This window comes from Somniosus microcephalus, chromosome 7 (assembly GCF_052327205.1).
Source record: "Somniosus microcephalus isolate GS21.2 chromosome 7, FLI_Smic_1.0, whole genome shotgun sequence".
NCBI classification, from domain to species: Eukaryota; Metazoa; Chordata; class Chondrichthyes; order Squaliformes; family Somniosidae; genus Somniosus; species Somniosus microcephalus.
This window is the reverse complement of record NC_140993.1, coordinates 88,504,105-88,524,965: the sequence shown is the minus strand read 5'-3', so window position 1 is coordinate 88,524,965 and position 20,861 is coordinate 88,504,105. Positions and strand designations below refer to the sequence as shown.

Here is a 20,861-nt window from a genome sequence, read left to right as displayed (position 1 = left end):
ACGGTGAGGAGTGAGCCGATCAGCACGAGAAGCAAGCCGGCCACGGTGACTGTAAGGGAAAAGTAAAAAGAATAACCGGAGGATAAGGGCGGTGCACTCAACCACGGTCGAGGGGGAAAGGAGCCGGACAGAAGTCGGGCCCAGAGGCGCTGAGACTGGGGCAGCGTGGAGCAAGGAAGCCGCGGTACAGACAGGCTGGGGACGCAACGGCGTCGTGAGACAGCTAGACCGCAACCGACGAAAAAGGCCGGGCAGCGACCGAAGCCACGAAGCGCTGCGACCGGGAGCGTAGGCGCGGGAAGATATAAAAACTCAGCCGCAGCCGGGGAGGGAAGCACCGGACTGCGAGAGGGCTGGGAGGCGCGATTGGGAGCCGAGCGAGTGGGAGAGGCAGAGCCGACCAAGGGAGACTGAGCGAGAGCCAGTCCAGCGGCTGAAACTGTTCGCCGTCAACGGGGTGTACCCAGCGCCGGTAGAGCCGAGCGAGCAGGAGAGAGACAGAGCCCGAGCAAGGGGAACTGAGCGAGAGCCAGCCCAGCGGCTGAAACTGTTCGCCGTCAACGGGGTGTACCCAGCGCCGGTTGCCCTGCCGAGAAAAGGGAAAGCACTGAAGCCGACGCGCAGGCTGTGAACCTGAAAGCCAGCGGCCGTCGCCCGTGGGGAAAGTGTACCCCTCCCGCCAGGGGAAGAAACGCGGGAAGCCGCCATTAGGCGGAGAAGAAGACAGAAGCGGGGAACCGCCATTGAAGTGGGCGGGGAGAGAAGATAAGCGCGGGAAACCGCCATTTTCGCGGGAACTGCCATCTTGAAGAAAAAAAAGAAGAAAATTTAAAGAAATAATCCGTGGTGTTATCAGGAAGAGAGGAAGATGCCTAAGCATGGTAACATCAACGATTTTAATTCCGAGGTAGAAGACTGGGCCACGTATGTGGAACGCATTGAGATCTATGGTGAGGCCAATAAAATAGAAGAAGATGACAAAGCTATAACCTTGCTAAACTCGATGGGCGCGAAGACATACGGGCTCTTGAAGCATCTACTAGCACCAGCTAAACCGGCGGATCAGACTTTCGATGATATTGTTGCTGTCCTGAAGGATCATTTTAACCCCGCACCACTGATGTTAGTGGAACGATCCAAATTTTACGCGAGAACGCAACGGAAAGAGGAAAGCAACGCGGAGTACCTGATTGAACTGCGTAGGCTAGCGAAACACTGTCAGTTTAGGGAAAATCTGGCAGAGGCACTCAGAGACAAATTCATGTGCGGAATGTCGAAGGAAGAAACACAAAAACGACTGCTCGAAGAGAACGATCTTACGCTTGATAAGGCTGTCCTTATTGCTGCATCGAACGAAGCCGCAGCGAAAGGAACGGCGGAAATCCAGCTAAAGGCAGCGGCACTCAGTGTGCAGCAAATTACTTCGGGTACAACGAAATGCTATCGTTGTGGGAAGACAACACATGACCAGAACCAATGCTGGTTTAAAAACCAGGAATGTAGGAAATGTGGCAAGCTCGGTCACATAGCTAAGGTATGCCAGTCAGGAAAGAAGACCAACAATAATGAGTCACCACAAAAGAGGTACAGAAAGGTACATGAGGTGACTAGGAAGAGTCCGGAAGAACAGAATTCGGACTCACACTCCAACTGCAAGGAACTGGATAGTCTGAGAATTCACAATGTGAGTAATGAAGCTGACCGACAAGCTATCTGGATCACACTACAGATTGCAAAAGTCCAAGTGAAAATGGAAGTGGACACCGGATCGGCGTTGACGGTCATGAATAAGCATGATTATAAAAAGTTATTCAAGCATATTCCCCTACGGGATACGGAACTAGTATTGCAGACATACACGGGGCACAAAGTATACCCCATCGGAAAGATAGAAGTCAAGGTGAGATACAAGGACAAAGATCACCAAAGGATGGACCTGTATGTGTTGCCTGAGGGAGGTCCACCACTTCTGGGATGGGAGTGGATCAGGAAAATAAAGATAGACTGGCATTCACTAAACACCATGACGGTAGATTCCGGAAAGGAAGATGTCAAACCTGAACGGTTGTCCAGAATATTGGACGAAGCTAAAGAGGTATTCCAGCAAGGACTGGGAACACTGCGAGGAATTAAAGCAAAGGTTAAGATTGCAGAACATGCAAGCCCAAAATTTTTCAAAGCCAGATCGGTACCTTACGCGATACGACCTGCTGTGGAAGCAGAACTGGAAGAGCTTGAACGATCGGGGGTACTGTCAAAAGTGGACTGGAGTGAGTGGGCCACGCCCATTGTTCCCGTCATGAAGTCTTCACCAAGTAACAAGCCAGGGGGACCGGGGAAGGTCCACATCTGCGGAGACTTCAAGATCACAGTGAATCCGGTGCTTCACACGGTACAATACCCGCTTCCGCGGATTGAAGATATCTTTGCTTCGTTGGCTGGAGGGAAACACTTCACCAAGATAGACCTGGCACAGGCATACTTACAAATGGAAGTCGAGGAAGAGTCGCGTCAGTACCTCACCATCAACACACACAGAGGCTTGTATCGTTATAATAGACTGGTTTTTGGGGTAGCTTCGGCTCCAGCAATTTGGCAGAGGGCCATGAAGCAGGTATTACAAGGAATTCCAAGCACACAGTGTTACTTAGACGATATCCTGATTACGGGAGAAGACGAGGAAGAACACCTCACAAATTTGAAACTGGTGCTCACTAGGTTGAAGGAATATGGCCTTCGAGTTAATCGCAAGAAATGTGAGTTCTTCCAAAAACGGATCTCGTACTGCGGTCATGTCATTGACCAAGAGGGGCTGCACAAGTCACCTGACAAGATAGAAGCTGTCGTGAAGGCCCCCGCTCCGGAAAACGTATCACAGTTAAGATCATTCTTGGGGTTGATTAATTATTATCACAAGTTTCTGCCGAATCTATCCACGGTGCTGCATCCGCTGAATGCTCTGTTGCGGAAAGAAGTACCATGGAAGTGGAGTGAGGAATGTAAAAAGGCCTTTCGCAGAAGCAAGGCGTTGATTACCTCTGAAGAAGTGTTGGCTCATTTCAACCCAACGTTACCTCTTCGTCTAGCTTGTGATGCTTCCCCCTATGGAATTGGAGCAGTACTTTCACACAAGTTACCAAATGGCTCGGAAAGGCCAGTGGCATTCGCGTCCCGATCATTGACCTCCGCGGAGCGAAATTATGCTCAAATAGATAGGGAGGCCCTCAGCCTTGTGTGGGGCGTAAAGAAATTCAATCATTACCTGCAGGGCAAGAAGTTCACATTACTGACAGACCACCAGCCGTTGGTGTCCATATTCAACCCTAACAAGGCCGTTTCCACCATGACAGCACAAAGGTTACAGAGGTGGTCCATGTTACTTGGGGCACACCAATATGACATCGAATACAAAAGGTCCAAACAGCATGGAAATGCTGATGGGTTATCGCGCTTGCCATTGCCGATAGTAGAAGAAGCGACTACAGTGGACCCGGTAGAGATGTTCCACTCATCCATAGTGGAATGTCTACCAGTAACAAATTCGATGATCGAAAACGAAACGAGAAATGACCCGACTCTCTCACGAGTCTATGATTTAACTGTGGAGGGATGGCCAGCACAGGGCGAACCAACGCTGCCAGCATTTTCGCAGAGAAAAGAACAGCTGTCAGTGTGTCGAGGAACCCTGATGTGTGGATCTAGAGTGGTGATTCCACCCAAACTTCAACAGAAGGTGTTAAAGGAGCTGCACGAGGGACATCTGGGTGGAGTGAAAATGAAGAACCTAGCAAGAGCGTTTGTGTGGTGGCCAGGCATTGATGGGGACATCGAAGAAATCACTAAGAGCTGTCTAGGATGCCAGAAGGTCCAAAACGCGCCACCACAGGCTCCTCTGCATCCATGGGAGTGGCCCTCATCTCCTTGGCAAAGGGTACACATCGACTTTGCTGGTCCATTTATGGACTCAATGTTTCTAATAGCGGTGGATGCACACTCCAAGTGGCCGGAGGTAATAAAGATGTCCACCACCACCACGGAAAAAACCATCACAGTGTTAAGGACCATGTTTGCTAGGAATGGGCTGCCGGAACAGATCTGTTCTGATAATGGACCGCAATTTGTGTCCGAAGAATTCAAGAAATTCTTAAAGAGCAATGGGGTTAAGCACTACACGTCAGCCCCATACCATCCCGCCTCCAATGGATTGGCTGAAAGGTTTGTCCAGACCTTCAAGAAGGCCATAAAGGCCATGGGTAATGAAGCCATTAACTTACAACATAAGGTGGATAGCTTCTTGTTGGCGTACAGGAATGCAACACATGCGGTCACAAATCAAACTCCCGCCATGATGTTTTTTAATAGACGACTAAGATGCCGGCTGGATTTGCTTAAGCCAAACGTCAGAAGGGACGTAGAGAACCGGCAATTCCAGGGCATGAATGAAAGGCCAACTAGATCTTTTCAGATAGGTCAACAAGTTTTGGCCCGGGACTACCGTACCGAGAAATGGCAGCCTGGAACTATTGGAAAAAGGCTGGGGCCGTTGATGTATATGGTGGACATTGGGGACAGTATAATAAGGCGCCATGTTGACCAGATCATAGGGTCAGCCACAAATGGCCAACCTACTCCACCACCTTACACGGTTAATGTTGAGACAGAGATACCCAGAACACCTACCTCCGATCTGGTAATACTGGAATCAGATGAACCTGACACTGTCCTTCAAGCCAAATCGACCTTGCCAGAAGCACCTGCTACTCCGCCGGGAGTTACGACACCACCGAGGCGTTATCCGGACAGAGTCCGGAAACCTCCAGAGAGACTGAATCTGTGAACTGTCTTGCATAAAGTTGTATATATGTTATAATGTATGTTTAATGGGGAATCAGTATGTTGTAAGCTAAAAAGGGAGGATTGTAGTGTATGTACCCGTCTACCTTTAAGAGAACTATTGTATGTAACCGTCCACCTTTAAGAGAACTACTTTAGGTGTTGCACTACTTTGTTGGCTTCTGTATACTGTAATACCGACGGTGACCACACCGGTATATAAGTGCTGTGTCAGGATTTATTGGGCAGATTCGCCCTGACCTTCGAATAGTAAAGTCCTGTTTTAAGTTACTCTGGTAGTCTGTGTATTAATTAACTAAACAACCCACAGACTTTACAACTTTTAGTTGGCAGAGGTGCCCACTGGCATCCTTGGAGAGGTGCAGCCGTCAGATGCACAGTTCAATGAAGAGGTCCTCGTAGGTCTGGTGCGGCCTATACACATGATGAGGGTTGCATGTGGTGGGTTTCTGTCCTCTGCCGTGCTGTCTGATTGGCCTGGCCTCGACATGCTGTCTGATTCGCCTGGCCTCGACATGCTGCTGCAGCAACTCGTCCTCCGTTATGATGAGATGGAGTGGTTTGGGGGAAAACCATCCCTTTTCTGATGTTGATCTGAGTGTGGGTTTGGGGTTTGGGGAAGTTGGAGGTTCCAACATTCTTTCTGGGGAGAGTGGTAAAATGACATGCATGCGTCAGTGATTTAAAAAATGTGAACAGATTAAAAGAAAAGATCTTCAAAGCCTGTAATCAGTAAGTGAAGTTGGTGCCTTCTTCAGCTCATCAACTCTTCACTTACACTTGTCTGAAGGATCTGCTAGATTTTTTTTGATACACCGCTTGTAGAAGTGGTGTAAACCCAGGAAACTGCCATGTATTTGAACAGTGCAGCTATGCAAATGACCCTGAGCGGACTTTGACTGCATAAGATTTGCACTGTTAAAACGATTGAGGAAACTCACATTTAGCGCAGAAACTACGTAAATGTACTCAAATGTACTCAAATGTGCTCAAGTGCTAATTTCCTGAATCATTTTAGCACAATAATGGCATGGTACGTGCTGAAGATACTGAGGAAATTCAGGGCCGAAGTGTGGGAGCAGCTAGTCCACTGGATAATGCATAGGACATCTACATTGGTAAAACCGCTTCAGCAGTTGGAAAGGTTACCTGTAAACATCTGACATGATTCTCTGACTATATAAGCTGTGTCTTTATGCATTTCTCCACTTCACCCGAAGAAGGAGCAGCGCTCAGAAAGCTTGTGATTTCAAATAAAGCTGTTGGACTATAACCTGGTGTTGTGTGACTTCTTACATTTGGCTACTCCATAAAGACAATGCTGCTAGCCACAGATTTTAACGTGTCAGATGTGATAGTTGCTTTGGATTTTTGGTTCTCCTCAGGATGAAAAGTCACAAGAATAGGCGTATGCACAAAGTTGTACATCATTATATGCCTTTCTTCCTGTGTAAATTCAATCAAATAAACATGGTTGTCTGTTGCAATCATTTTCACTCAAGTTAATTAAATGGTTTTGTGCATATAAGATAACAGTCATACTAAATGCAATATCCCAGATTGCTGCAAATTGGGTTGCTCTTACTAATCCAATGATGTGTAAGTTGCTTCACAGCAACGCAAAGTATGCACTCCAATGGCAGTATTAGCGGGAGGTTGTATCTGTGCCATATTAAGCAAAGGGGAGCATAAGTATATGCATATTTTTTAAACTTTAGGAATGAGAGATTAAATGTTATTCATTTTGGAAAACTAGTTTTGCTACTGTTAGGGATTTCAGCTTTGAGGCACCTGCAGCTACAGATTCTCAGGCAAATTCACATTGGGACAGATTTTTCATTCAAAATTATGGCGAGGCTAATGGCGATCACCGCTTTTTATGCATAAATGGTACAGCAATTTCAGGGGAAGGGCAGATGCGCAGTTAAGTGCCAATATACTGTGGGCGTTGGAAATCTGAAATAAAAACAGAAAATGCTGGAAATACTCAGCAGGTCAGACAACATCTGTGGAAAGAGAAACAGAGTTAACGTTTCTGACGAAAGGTCATCGACCTGAAACGTTAACTCTGTTTCTCTCTCTCCACAGATGGCATGAAGTTGCTGTATTTTCACGGTAGATACAAACCAAACTCACCACAGAAAGTTAAGTCTTGTCATTACAAGCGTAACTATCCTTTTAACAACGTGATAATTGTTAATTGTTGCCAATCAATCTCTCAGGCACTGAAAATTAACTTTAACAAATGCAGTGACCCATTCCTTCAGGTATCTGAAGTTGTTGGAGTTTTTAATAATGTCAAATTTAAAATTTTAAATTTAATATTTTACTTTTCCTTTCTGTCTTTTTCCTCTCTCTCTTAATCCAATATTTCTTTCCTTCTCTTTGGGGGGAATTTTAACCCCAAGAAACGGGTGGGTTGGGGTCGAGTGGGAAATTAAAGTGTTAAAAATCTGAATCCTGACCAGAAACTGCCTCCAACCCGCCCACTTATAGTTTTAATGGAGGCAGGATGGGGGCGGGCAGCCAATCAGCTGCCAGGAGGTGGGTCGCCCATTTACATATTATAATGAGGCTGGCGTGCCTCAGATTTAACCACCATTTCATATTTAACACTGGCTGGTCAGATTTTTCAGGCCTGGATCCAGCAGGAAAGTGCCTTTACACTTAGCTCCTAGATCCAGCGTCCCTGCCTCACCCACCCACCACGATCGGAGACCCACCCACCCAAAGGAGGCCTCCAATTCACCCCCACCCCCAAGCCTCCGATCGCCTTCCTCTCATCCCCCCCCCGCCCCCCACCGATGCTCCTTCGGCCCCACAATGTCATCTTCCTTTCCCCACAGATGCTCCTCTGGCCCTCCAAAGTCATCTGCCTCCCCACAATGCTCCTCCGGCCCCCTGATGTCATCTGCCCCCACCACAAATGCTCCTCGGTCTCCCAATGTTGTCTGCCTATCCCCCAAGCTCCCCGATGAGCCCCCGGCCCCCACAGAATTAATTCCCAGACCCTACGCGATCCCTCCCTCCCTCCTCTCTGCAGCCTAATGCCACAGGCCTACCACCCACTAACTGCCCTCTGAAATAGCCTAGCAAGCCACTCAGTTGTACAAAACCGCTACGAAAACCAATGATAAGAATAAAGACAGACCACCCGGTATCAACCGGGGCACCGGCTTCGGACACGACAACAGCACACCCAGCCCAGTCGACCCTACATAGTCCTCCTCACTAACATCTGTGCCAAAATAGGGAGAGCTGTGCCAAGGACTAGTCAAGCAACAGCCTGACATAGTCATACTCACAAAATCATACCTTTCAGCCAATGTCCTAGACTCCTCCATCACCATCCCTGGGTATGTCCTGTCCCATCGGCTGGACAGACCCACCAGAGGTGGCGGCACAGTGGTATGCAGTCGGGAGGGAGTGGCCCTGGGAGTCCTCAATATTGACTTCGGATCCCATAAAGTCTCATGGCTTCAGGTCAAGCATGGGCAAGGAAACCTCCTGCTGATTACCACCTACTGCCCTCCCTCAGCTGATGAATCAGTACTCCTCCATGTGGAACACCACTTGGAAGCAGCAGTGACGGTAGCAAGGGCACAGGAGGCTCCATGATTATCCCCATCCTCATTGATGGTGGTGCCCAGCATGTGAGTTCAAAAGACAAGGCTGAAGCATTTGCAACCATCTTCAGCCAGAAGTGCCGAGTGGATGATCCATATTGGCCTACTCCCGAGGTCCCCACCATCACAGAAGCCAGTCTTCAGCCAATTCGATTCACTCCACGTGCTATCAAGAACGCACTGGATACAGCAAAGGCTATGGGCCCTGACAACATCCCGGCTGTAGTGCTAAAGACTTGTGCTCCAGAACTAGCCGCGCCTCTGGCCAAGCTGTTCCAGTACAGCTACAACACAGGCATCTATCCGACAATGTGGAAAACTGCCCAGGTGTGTCCTGTCCACAAAATGCAGGACAATTCCAATCCGGCCAATTACCACCCCATCAGTCTACTCTCAATCATCTACTCTCAAGCAAAGTGATGGAAGGTGTCGTCGACAGTGCTATTAAGCAACACTTACTCACCAGTAACCTGCTCACAGATGCTCAGTTTGGGTTCCGCCAAGACCACTTAGCTCCAGACCTCATTACAGCCTTGGTCCAAACATGGACGAAAGAGCTGAATTCCAGAGGCGAGGTGAGAGTGACTGCCCTTGATATCAAGGCAGCATTTGACCAAGTGTGGCATCAAGGAGCCCTAGTAAAATTGAAGTCAATGGGGATCAGGGGAAAGACTCTCCACTGGCTGGAGTCATACCTAGCACAAAGGAAGATGGTTGTGGTGGTTGGAGGTCAATCATCACAGCCCCAGGACATCGTTGCAGGTGTTCCTCAGGGCATGGTCCTGGGCCCAACCATCTTCAGCTGCTTCATCAATGACCTTCCCTCCATCATGAAGTCAGAAGTGGGGATGTTCGCTGATGATTGCAGTTTTCACTTTCATTCACAACTCCTTAGATAATGAAGCAGTCAATGCCCGCATGTAGCAAGACCTGGATAACATTCAGGCTTGGGCTGATAAGTGGCAAGTAACATTCACACCACACAAGTGCCAGTCAATGACTATCTCCACAAGCGAGAATCTAACCACCGCCCCTTGACATTCAATGGCATTACCATTGCCGAATCCCCCACCATCAATATCCTGGGAGTCACCATTGACCAGAAACTTAACTGGACCAGTCACATAAATACTGTGGCAACAAGAGCAGGTCAGAGGCTGGGTATTCTGCGGCAAGTGTCTCACCTTCTGACTCCCCAAAGCCTTTCCACCATCTACAAGGAACAAGTCAGGAGTGTGATGGAATACTCTCCACTTGCCTGGATGAGTGCGGCTCCAACAACACTCAAGAAGCTCAACACTATCCAGGACAAAGCAGCCCACCTAATTGGCACCTCATCCACCATCTTAAACGTTCACTCCCTCCACCACCAGTGCACCGTGGCTGCAGTGTGTACCATCTACAAGATGCACTGCAGCAACTCGCCAAGGCTTCTTCGACAGCACCTCCCAAACTCCCAACCTCTACCACCTAGAAGGACAAGGGCAGCAGGTGCATCAGAACACCACTGCCTGCAAGTTCCCCTCTAAGTTACACACCATCCTGACTTGGAAATATATCGCTGTTCCTTCATCATCGTTGGGTCAAAATCCTGGAATTCCCTCCCTATTAGCACTATGGGAGTACCTTCACCACATGGACTGCAGCAGTTCAAGAAAGTGGCTTACCACCACCTTCTTGAGGGCAATTAGGGATAGGCAATAAATACTGGCCTTGCCAACGACGCCCTCATCCCAGGAATGAATAAAAAAAATTAATTTTACTTTAAAAGGAAAATGCCCTCCTATAACTTTGGCACAAACTGCTTAATTCAATATATTGGAGCAAAATTAAACTGTTCAAAATGAAATTAAGAATATCTGAGAACAAGAGGAGATCATTTAGCTCACAATTTTTGGAGGATAGATCTCACTTCATTAGAGTTATTTTTTACCGTCTTCATTCTCTCCATATCATAAAGTATGGATGGATATGAATATGGCCAATGGGAAATGCACGGAAGTGACCAAGGCCTCTGATTTTGTGGCCTAGAAATTCGAGTAGGCCGGAAACTTGCCAGTAACAGTGCCGGCTAAAGCTAACGACCGCCCGCAGAAAGAGCGCATGCAGCACTGTTATTTTGGTGCTGCCTGTTAATTTACATGAGCGGTGCAGAGAATCTGTGGTGCAATGTGCTCCTTCCAGTGCTAAGCTCAGCAGAAGGCCGAAGGTCGAGTCTGAAGGCTCGGTGCAGCGTTCTCGGGCAATGTGCTATGTCGGATCATTTGGTGACGGCTCCTGGGTTTGCTATTGACTCCGTAGATGGCCCTTGTAGGGTTGGAGTATTGTGCATTGTGAAATATTAAGAGGCATTTGTTTGTCCACGGCTCCCTTCTTACTTTCGCAGACATTTGTCTGCTGGGTCATGTGTGGGGTCCACAAATGGCTGCAAACTGCCTGGTACTTCTACCTTCGCTGACTGCCATCGCTCCACAGATCTTTCCCCCAGATGGTTGCTGTGTGGAGGTTTGTGCTCCACCATGGTGCTGGAGGGGGAGGGGGGTGCACCGTCTTGCTGCTAGCAGTGGCAGAGCACTAGCCTGCATATCGCAAAGGGCATTCACTCCCTGGTGAGTGGCTTTCAAAGCACAGGCTCAGATCTGTAGGGATTGTGACTGGAAACACCACATAGACTGTGGCACAGGTGTCTTTAAACCATTGCAGGAGACATCAATGGAAATACATTTTAAAAAAGGGGTACATAAACTCTTGGTCAGGAGTTCACTGGTGTAAATGGTGCAGAACAGAGTTAAATTACATTTTTAACAACAGTAGACTTTTGAAGAACTCTTGGTGAGAATATAGAAACATAGAAACATAGAAGATAGGTGCAGGAGTAGGCCATTCGGCCCCTCGAGCCTGCTCTGCCATTTAATGAGATCATGGCTGATCATCCAAGTTCAGTACCCGGTCCCTGCTTTCTCCCCATACCCCTTGATTCCTTTAGCCTTAAGAAATATATCCAACTCCTTCTTGAATATATTTAATGAATTGGCCTCTACTGCCTTCTGTGGTAGAGAATTCCACAGGTTCACCACTCTCTGGGTGAAGAAATTCCTCCTCATTTCTGTCCTAAAAGGCCTACCCCTTATCCTTAGACTGTGGCCCCTGGTTCTGGATTCCTGACCATCGGGAACATCCTCCCTGCATCTAGTCTGTCCAGTCCTGCCAGAATTTTATAAGTTTCAATGAGATCCCCTCTCATTCTTCTAAACTCCAGCGAGTACAAGCCCAATCGACCCAATCTCTCCTCATACGTCATTCCTGCCATCCCAGGTATCAGCCTGGTGAATCTTCACTGAACTCATTCCATGGCAAGAATATCCTTCCTCAGATAAGGCAACCAAAACGGCACACAATATTCAAGATGTGGTCTCACCAAGGCCCTGTACAACTGCAGCAAGACATCCTTGTTCCTGTACTCAAACCCTCTCGCTATGAAGGCCAACATACCATTTGCCTTCTTAACCGCCTGCTGCACCTGCATGCTTACCTTCAGCGACTGGTGCACAAGGACACCCAGGTCTCATTGCACTTCCCCTTCTCCCAATCTATTGCCATTCAGATAATAATCTGCCTTCCTGTTTTTGACACCAAAGTGGATAACCTCACATTTATCCACGTTATATTGCATCTGCCATGCTTCTGCCCAATCACCCAACCTGTCCAAATCATCCTGTAGTTTCTCAGCATCCTCCTCACAGCACACACGCCCATCCAGCTTTGTGTCGTCTGCAAATTTGAAGATATTACATCTAGTTCCCTTGTCTAAATCATTAATATATATTGTGAATAGCTGGGGTCCAAGGACCGATCCCTGCGGTACCCCACTAGTCACTGCCTGCCACTCGGAAAAAGACCCGTTTATTCCAACTCTTTGCTTTCTATCGGCCAACCAGTTCTCTATCCAAGTCAATACCTTGCCCCCAATCCCATGTGCCTTAACTTTACACGCTAATCTCTTATGTGGGACCTTATCGAAAGCCTTCTTAAAGTCCAAATACACCACATCCACTGGTTCTCCCTTAACTATTTTACTAGTTACATCCTCAAAAAATTCCAGTAGATTAGTCAAGTACGATTTACCTTTTGTAAATCCATGTTGACTTTGTCCGATCCTGTCACTGTTTTCCAAGTGCTCTGCTATTACATCTTTTATAATGGACTCTAGCATTTTCCCCACTACCGATGTCAGGCTTACCGGTCGGTAATTCCCCGTTTTCTCTCTACCACCTTTTTTGAATAGTGGAGTAACATTAGCTACCCTCCAATCCATGGGTACTGTTCCAAATTCCATCGAATGTTGGAAGATGATCAGCAATGCATCTACTATTTCTAGGGCCACTTCCTTAAATACCCTAGGATGTAGATTATCAGGCCCTGGAGATTTATCGGCCTTCAATACCATCAATTTCCCTAACACCATTTCCCGACAAATCATGATTCTTTCAGTTCCTCCCTTTCATCAGACCCTATGTTCCCCGACATTTCTGGGAGGTTATTTGTGTCCTCCATTGTGAAGACAGAACCAAAATATGTATTTAATTGGTCTGCCATTTCTTTGCTGTCAAGCCTTTTCAAAGCAGACTTCCAAACTTTGCATGTCATTTTATCAGTTCCTAAACTAGAAAACCCCAATGTATAAAATGTAAGGAAACGCAGCTTGGATTTTTCCTGAGATTATTACAACTGTAGTACATACAGTAGTTTATTTTAAAAGTATTTACCTCCTATGCCGTTCAACTGACCAGTTTGATTAACGTCACGCTTCTGCTAATTAAATTACTTTCCGCGAGCGCAGACAGCGCTGCCAAACTGTCAAAAATGGCAGCTGCGCGGGACCGGCCGGAAGCAGGCAGAAGTGAGGTGGCCGCCATTTTTATTGTACCAAAGTCGACCTTAATGGCCAGTGCCAACACCTCTAACTTCTAGGCCTCTATCTTTCCCTATGGCCTTTGCTCGGTAGTTCCTCATGGCTGAGACAGGTTAATCATTGGATGTGAAGGAGTGCGTGTGAGCCTATGTCCTACCACTCTGTGTACAGCACACTTGGGCTCTCGTGTAGTGCACCGCTACAGTGCCTTTGTCTCCACTTTCTAGCTTCAGGCAGGTATTTCCTCGCTACTTAGTCCATCAAAATCAGCTCAACTTGATGCATCAACTTTATTAAAACAAAGCACTGATTCAAACTCAGAGATTATATTAATGGTGGTTTTGGCAAAATGCCAAGTGCATATATCTAAATATGGTTTTCACAGTGCTACCCCATATGACCTATGCTCCAGATACCATATGGGAGGGATCATCACGGGCATACTATTATATAGACTCATAAGGGAAAGGTTTTATTGCCATTTTTTAATAAATAAAAATTAATACTGCTGACCACTTTTTTCCTTTTAGGACAGTCAGCTGTTTGCCAAAAAATGTCTTTGTTTTTGTTTCCAATAGCATCGTCAGCTAGGCTTAATTGCAGTAAGAAAATAGTAATTCTGCCCTCACAACATAAGTTCCTATTGGCAGTACTTCTAATGCCAACCAATCTCATGAATGGTTGAAATACCTCTTCTCGTATCCTGTAAGAAGCAGCTCTGTCACATTCAGTTTTGGAGTGTTTTAGGCCTGGAATTTCAGTTGTCCCTGATATTTCTCAAACTTAATTTATCCAGACATTGAGAAATGTTTTTTTAATCCAATTAAGGCCATTTCCATTTATACTTCTGCCTTTAAAAAAAATGGCAATAGACTTGTCCAATTTTTCAAGAAGTTACCTTTTGCACAGACTAGCAGTTACATTCTTTTATGCTTTTTCAGGTAGTGATAAAGGTGCTGAAACACTTTCAAGATAGTGACCATAATTAATGTCCCTAGGTATGTCTGATGTAATGCAACCTAAACACCTCCTAATTTGAGATTATTGAATCAACTGTAAAAGTGTATTTTATGCTTATGATGTTGTTCAAACAAACTTCAGTATTACATTTTAACTACTTGGGCAAGATGGAATTCAAATTCATTTCCTGGAGATAAACACACTGAATGAGATTAGTGCCTGACTGAGTTTTAGCTAACTGTGACAGCAAGGTTCCTGTTGCTTGCTTTGAAAAAATTGAGAAAGGTTGACTCATGGGCTTCATTACTTTTTAAAAGTTTTTCTTGATTTTCTTCTCTTGAAAGCAGCTTATCACTATGTAACCTGTGGCTGGGAGGGGTGAGATAGTCTGAGAAATTGTACGACCACTGTTCAGGCTGAGGCACGGTTTCAGCAAGGCATGTCAGATACAAATTTTTCCCTCCCGCCTCACAGTTGAACTTCTTGCCATTTTATGCACAGCATCTAATGGCTTGGCCAAGAGATATGAAAAACTCACCCCAATGAGAAAAGTAACTTTGAGGCACACACTGCTCATAAACTTCAATTCCCCATCTTTTGGTTAGTACTGTAGCACCCAGAAATTAGTCAAGTTTCACTGGCCCACTTATAAAGGCGATGGAGTTAGTTTGGAGTATTAAACATAGCAGAGGAAATAGGAGTCCACCATGAGTTTTTAATAAGACATTTTGGACAGTTTCAAATGCTTGACCTTCAGCTATTCCAATAAAGTTTAGATGAATATATAGAGACTGGAAACTGTCCAAAAAGTCAAGTTTGATTTTCATCAACAACTTTGGCTTCTCAGGAATGACCTGATCACTGATAACAAGTTAGAACTGCGCGATGCTATCAACCTCACAATGCCTTGCCAGTCTTTCTTCAAGGTGACAAATTGTCTTTAAATTGTGCATCTGCACCTTGCAGTAAATATTTTTATTGGAGCTTAGGTCTGCCTGGATGATGGTTGTGCACAACCATGGAACGGAAAAACAGCAAACCCTTGATCTGTATAATTGAAAGGTACCTACTGAATATAAATGACATTTCCTGCTACTTGCAGGCACTCTATAACCACTACATTAATAAGTGGCATTTTCCCTTAAGAGGCAATGGAGAAATCTTATATTTTCTGGTATTATTGAAAATGGCAGCAATGTTGCTCTGCAAATTACAAGTAGGAGTTGATCGGCTTCCTCTAGCAGACGTATGCAGCACTTGTGAGCTGGTGCTAGCTGAGGGGGAAAACAGACGTTCCTTACTCTATTGTATTTTCATCCAAAGTCCCCGTAACTTTAATTCCATAGAATTGCTGCATAGCAGCTACAGCTGAGTGCATGGACTGTGAAGACCGCAATACTGACATTCTGGGTTCACTAGCTTGAAGATAGCCGTATTTCTGTAACCATATCTGTAAACAAAAAAGAGATGCCAATTGATCAGTCCATTACAGCCATTGAAAAAGCATCCAAAGAAATCACATTTTAAAAAGAAACAAACTTTTCTGAGCAATGGTGGCATAGCATTTTAAAGCACCAACACAAGGCATTGCTGAATGGCAAGAACAAAATGCTATAGATGCTGGAGATCTGAAACAAAAACAGAAAATGTTGGAAACACTCAGCAGATCAGGCAGCATCCATGGAGAAAACAGACAAGATGCTTCAGCTATGGACCCAACCTCTTGAATTCTGAGTAAGGGTTGATACTCTAAACGTCTTGTCTGTTCTCTCCATGGTTGCCTAATGCGCTGAGTATTTCCAGCATAATCTTAGAATCAGAACTAAGAGCAATCCCAGAAAATCATTCTTCACACAATTGGTCGCAAGACACACTCTGCCTAGGACCATGGATGCAGAATGAATTCAGTTGATTAAAAGGGAAATACTTACTTGAGAAATAAGGATATTATAGGTTTAGAGAAAAGACAGGAAATTGGACAACAAGGTAAAGAGCAGCCAGCATAACAAAATGGTGCAACAGGCTTGATGGATCAAAAGGCCTACTCCTATTCCTATGTAATACAAAATGATTTAAAATGAAACTTCAGTTTTGCATTATGAGTAACTATGATGCAATACAAATTACATTATGCTATAAATTGGGGTGGTGCAATATGAGTAACAAGACTATTAAGATTCACTGATATAATTGCACAGTTATGAAATTACACTTTGGAAAAGTTTACAGTTACAACATTTTTGTGGAGACAGTGGACACACAAGTGTTAAAAAGAAATCAGGGGTGGTTTTCCTCTGCTTTGTGCCCAGGGATTGCTCAGTTCACGGGTGCAAAGCATAGGCAATTTGAGGCCGAGATCTGTGACAGCATCGCTGGTGTTTTCCTCAGGGCTTCTCCCGCTACGCTGCTGTAACTTCAGCTGAGGACCAATGAAAAGCTTGTTTGCATGCATAAATGGGATTCTGCCACAGTTAGGGTGGTGCAACAGGAGCAGCCCTAAAGAAATTCACCCCCAGGTCTTCACCCTCTTTGCATTGCTTATTTGGGATTTCCCCCAATTTTGGAGGTGGGGGGCAGAGTCCTTCCACCTTGAACAGATGCAAACATTCCATTCCCATATAGTGAAGCAGGAGTGACATAATGATGCCCCCCGCTTCATTTTCCTCTTCCAAATGGAAGAGCGCCCAGAAGAATTAGGCATTATGCAGTGTGCTCAGTCCCACTCAGATTGGAGGATCTGGTAGGGGGCAAGCAGCAACAGAAGCAGCTCAGAAAAAGTTTAGCATCTTTTTTAACCAGGTACCCAAGAAGATCTGAAGAGCTGTTTTGGACAGTAGCCAGAGGGCTTGTTGTTGGCAGGTATTACCACTACCTCAAGCCTCTGAGGTCTGCTGAGGCTGTTGAGTTTTAGTCTGCAAATCTGGCAGTGTGCACTAGGGAAAAAGTTAGACTCATTCAAATTACCTGCACCCAGAAATACAGGCAGTTTCAGATCATCCCATGTCATGTCAGGTGAAGGGGTTCAAGTCATGTTAGGCGAAAGAGGAGGGAGGAAAATTGGCCCTATTATTTACCATATAAAAGTGCACAGTTTTTTTAAGGCAGGAAGAGACATAGCTAGGCAAAGTGACTTTGGAAGAGTTCCAGAGGAATGGTGCAAATCTGGAATCAGAGGAACAGAAGGTATAGGTTGAGACATATAGCTATCAGATCATTCAGCTCAGCTTGAGCAAGCGACCAGGGAAATTGATGGACGTTGGTGCCAGAGACACTTGTCGCAGAATATCCAGGCTCTGACCCGCTCTTGCAGCCACAGTATTTATGCAGCTGGTCCAGTTAAGTTTCTGGTCAATTGTAACCCCCAGGGTGTTGATGGTGGGGGATTCGGCAATGGTAATGCCATTGAATGTCAAGGGGCAGTGGTTTGACTCTCGCTTGTTGGAGATAGTCATTGCCTGGCACTTGTGTGGCGCGAATGTTACTTACCACTTATAAGCCCATGCCTGAATGTCGTCCAGGTTTACATAGGATTACATAGGATATACAACACAGAAACAGGCCATTCGGCCCAACCAGTCCACGCTGGCGTTAATCCTCCACTCGTGCCTCCTCCCGTCTTTCCTCATCTAACTCTATCAGCATAACCCTCTATTCCCTTCTCCCTCATATGCTTATCTAGCCTCCCCTTAAATGTATCTATATTATTCACTTCAACCACTCCCTGTGGTAGCGAGTTCCACAGTCTCACCACTCTCTGGGTAAAGAAGTTGCTTCTGAATTCCCTATTTGATTTCTTGGTGGCTATCTTTTATTGATGGCCTCTAGTTTTGCTCTTCCCCACAAGTGGAAACACTCTCTGTGTATCTACTCTATCAAAACCTTTCATAATTTTAAAGACCTCTATTAGGTCACTCCTCAGCCTTCTCTTTTCAAAGTGACCTAGCCTGTTTATCCTTTCCTGATAGGTATACTCTTACTACCCTCGCATTTCTGGTATTATCCTTATAAATCTTTTTTGCACCCTCTTCAGTGCCTCTATATCATTTTTATTATATGGTGACCAGAATTGGATGCAGTACTCCAAGTGTGGTCTAACCAAGATTTGATACATGTTTAGCATAACTTCTCTACTTTTCAATTCAATCCCTCTAGATAGTGCTTAGTTTGCTTTTTTTATGGCCTTGTTGACCTGTGTCACTACTTTCAGTGATTTGTGTATTTGTACTCCCAGATCCCTTTGCTCTTCTACCCCACTTAGATTCGTATTTTCCAAGTAATATGTGACCTCCCTATTTTTCTTAACAAAATGTAATAGCTCACATTTATCTGTGTTGAATTTCATTTGCCAATTATATGCCCATTCTGTAAGTTTATTCATGTCTTCTTGCAATTTATTGCAGTTCTCCTCAGTATTGACTATCCCCCCATATTTGGTGTTGTCTGCAAATTTAGAAATTGTGTTTTTGATTCCAAAGTCTAAATATTTAATATAAATTGTGAACAACAGTGGTCCCAGCACTGATCCTTGTGGTACACCACTTCCCACCATCTGCCACTCTGAATAGCTGTCCTTTACCCTTACTCTCTGCTTTCTGTCGAGAAGCCAGCTAGTTATCCATTTTGCTACTTGTCCCCTGATTCCGTATTCATTAGTATTCATTAGTCTATTATGTGGTACCTTATCGAAGGTCTTTTGACAATCTAGATAAATTACATCTACTGCATTACCCTTGTCTATTCTCTCTGTTACCTCTTCAAAAAATGCAATGAGGTTGGCCAAGCAAGACTTTCCCTTTTGAAATCCATGCTGACTGTTCATTATTATATTTTTGGTTGTTAGATGTTCTTCTATTTTCACCTTTAGTAGGAATTCCATTATTTTTCCCACCACCGATGTTAAATTGACTGGTCTATAGTTCCCTTGCCATGTTCTATCTCCCTTCTTAAATATAAGTATTATTGTGTTAGCTACCCGCCAGTCCTCTGGCAGTACATCTTGTTCTAGTGAATTACTAAATATGTGTAGTAATGCCTCTGCTATCTCTTCCCTAGATTCTTTTAAAATGTGTGGATATAATCCATTCGGACCAGGGGTTTTAACCTCTTTGAGTTTGATCAATTTATTTAATATTTCTCCTCTTTTTATTTTAAATGCAGTTATCTCATTTCTAATCTTATCATCCGATGTCATGTCCACCTGTTCTGTCTCCCTGGTAAATACTGAAGCAAAATAATGATTTAATATTTCTGCCATATTTCTATTGCTGCTTGTGATATTATCCCATCCATCCCTAAGTGGCCCTATTCCCATCCTGACTTACCATTTTTTTATTTATGTGCCTGTAAAATATTTCACTATTTTATGTTCCTTGGTAGTTTAATTTCATAGTTCCTTTTTGCTTTCTAATTGTTTTTTTTACTTTTCTCCTAATCTCTTCATATTCTCTCGTCATGCTCTCCCCTGCTGTCCATGTACTTAGTGTATGCCTCTTTCCTTACCCTCAATTTTTCTCTGTTGTCTTTATTCATCCATAGTGTCTCATTAGTGCTTAGCTTGTTCTTGTTTTTTAGTGGAATATTTTTTCCCCAGACTCTGTTGAACATGGTTTCCCTCTGCTGTTCTAAATCAGTGTTTGCCAATATTGTTGTCCATTTTATTTTCCAAAATTCTATTCTCAGCCCCACAAATTCAGTTTTTCTCCAGTCTATTACCCTGCTCTTTGTCATACTTATGTCCTTTTCAATTATTATCTTAAAGCGTATTATATGATGGTCACTGTTGCCTAGGTGTTGCCTACGTTTACTTCTCTTATCTGTTCTGGTTCATTCCACATTACTAGATCCAATAGCGAATCCTCCCTTGTTGGGCTTCTTAGATATTGAGTTAGAAAGGAGTCCTTTACACATTTTTGCATGATAAGGGAGTGAAGGGTTATGGGGAGTGGGCAGGGAAGTGGCTTGAACCCAAGATCAGCCATGGTCTTATTGAATGGCGGAGCAGGCTTGAGGGGCCAAGTGGCTTACACCTGCTCCTATTTCTTATGCTCTTATGTTTATGTTCTTATCCCCTTTACCTACCTTCTGGCCAATTAATATTGGGGTAGTTGAAATCCCACATGATTATTATTCTATGTTTTTTACTCATTTCCCTCATTTGTTTGCATATTTATTCCTCCACCTCCCTTCCACTATTAGGTGGTCTGTAGACTACCCCTATTAGTGCTGCAATGCTCCAGCTCACCCTCAGTAAGCTCCCCACTGGAGTGGAGCTAATTTACAGAACAAACGGGAAACTGTTCAACCTCCGTCGCCTCCAGTCCAGATCCAAGGTCGTCCCATCCTCAAATTACAGTATGCAGACGACGCTTGCGTCTGCACTCAGAGGTCAAACTCCAGGCCATCGTCAACACCTTCACCGAAGCATACGAGAGCATGGGCCTTACACTAAACATCCGGAAAACAAAGGTCCTCTACCAACCTGCCCCCGCCACACAGTACTGCCCCCCGAT

General features: G+C 45.0%; 1 protein-coding gene across 1 annotated transcript in view; it reads right to left on the bottom strand.

Annotated features, from left to right (window-relative positions):
* The window catches only part of mmp16a (matrix metallopeptidase 16a (membrane-inserted)), a 326,220-nt gene that overhangs the window by 210,842 nt on the left and 94,517 nt on the right, over nucleotides 1-20,861 (bottom strand). Inside the window, exon 2 of the mRNA XM_085992713.1 lies at nucleotides 15,654-15,802. Coding sequence (XP_085848839.1) covers nucleotides 15,654-15,802 — 149 coding nt within the window. The remainder of the gene's footprint in view (nucleotides 1-15,653; nucleotides 15,803-20,861) is intronic.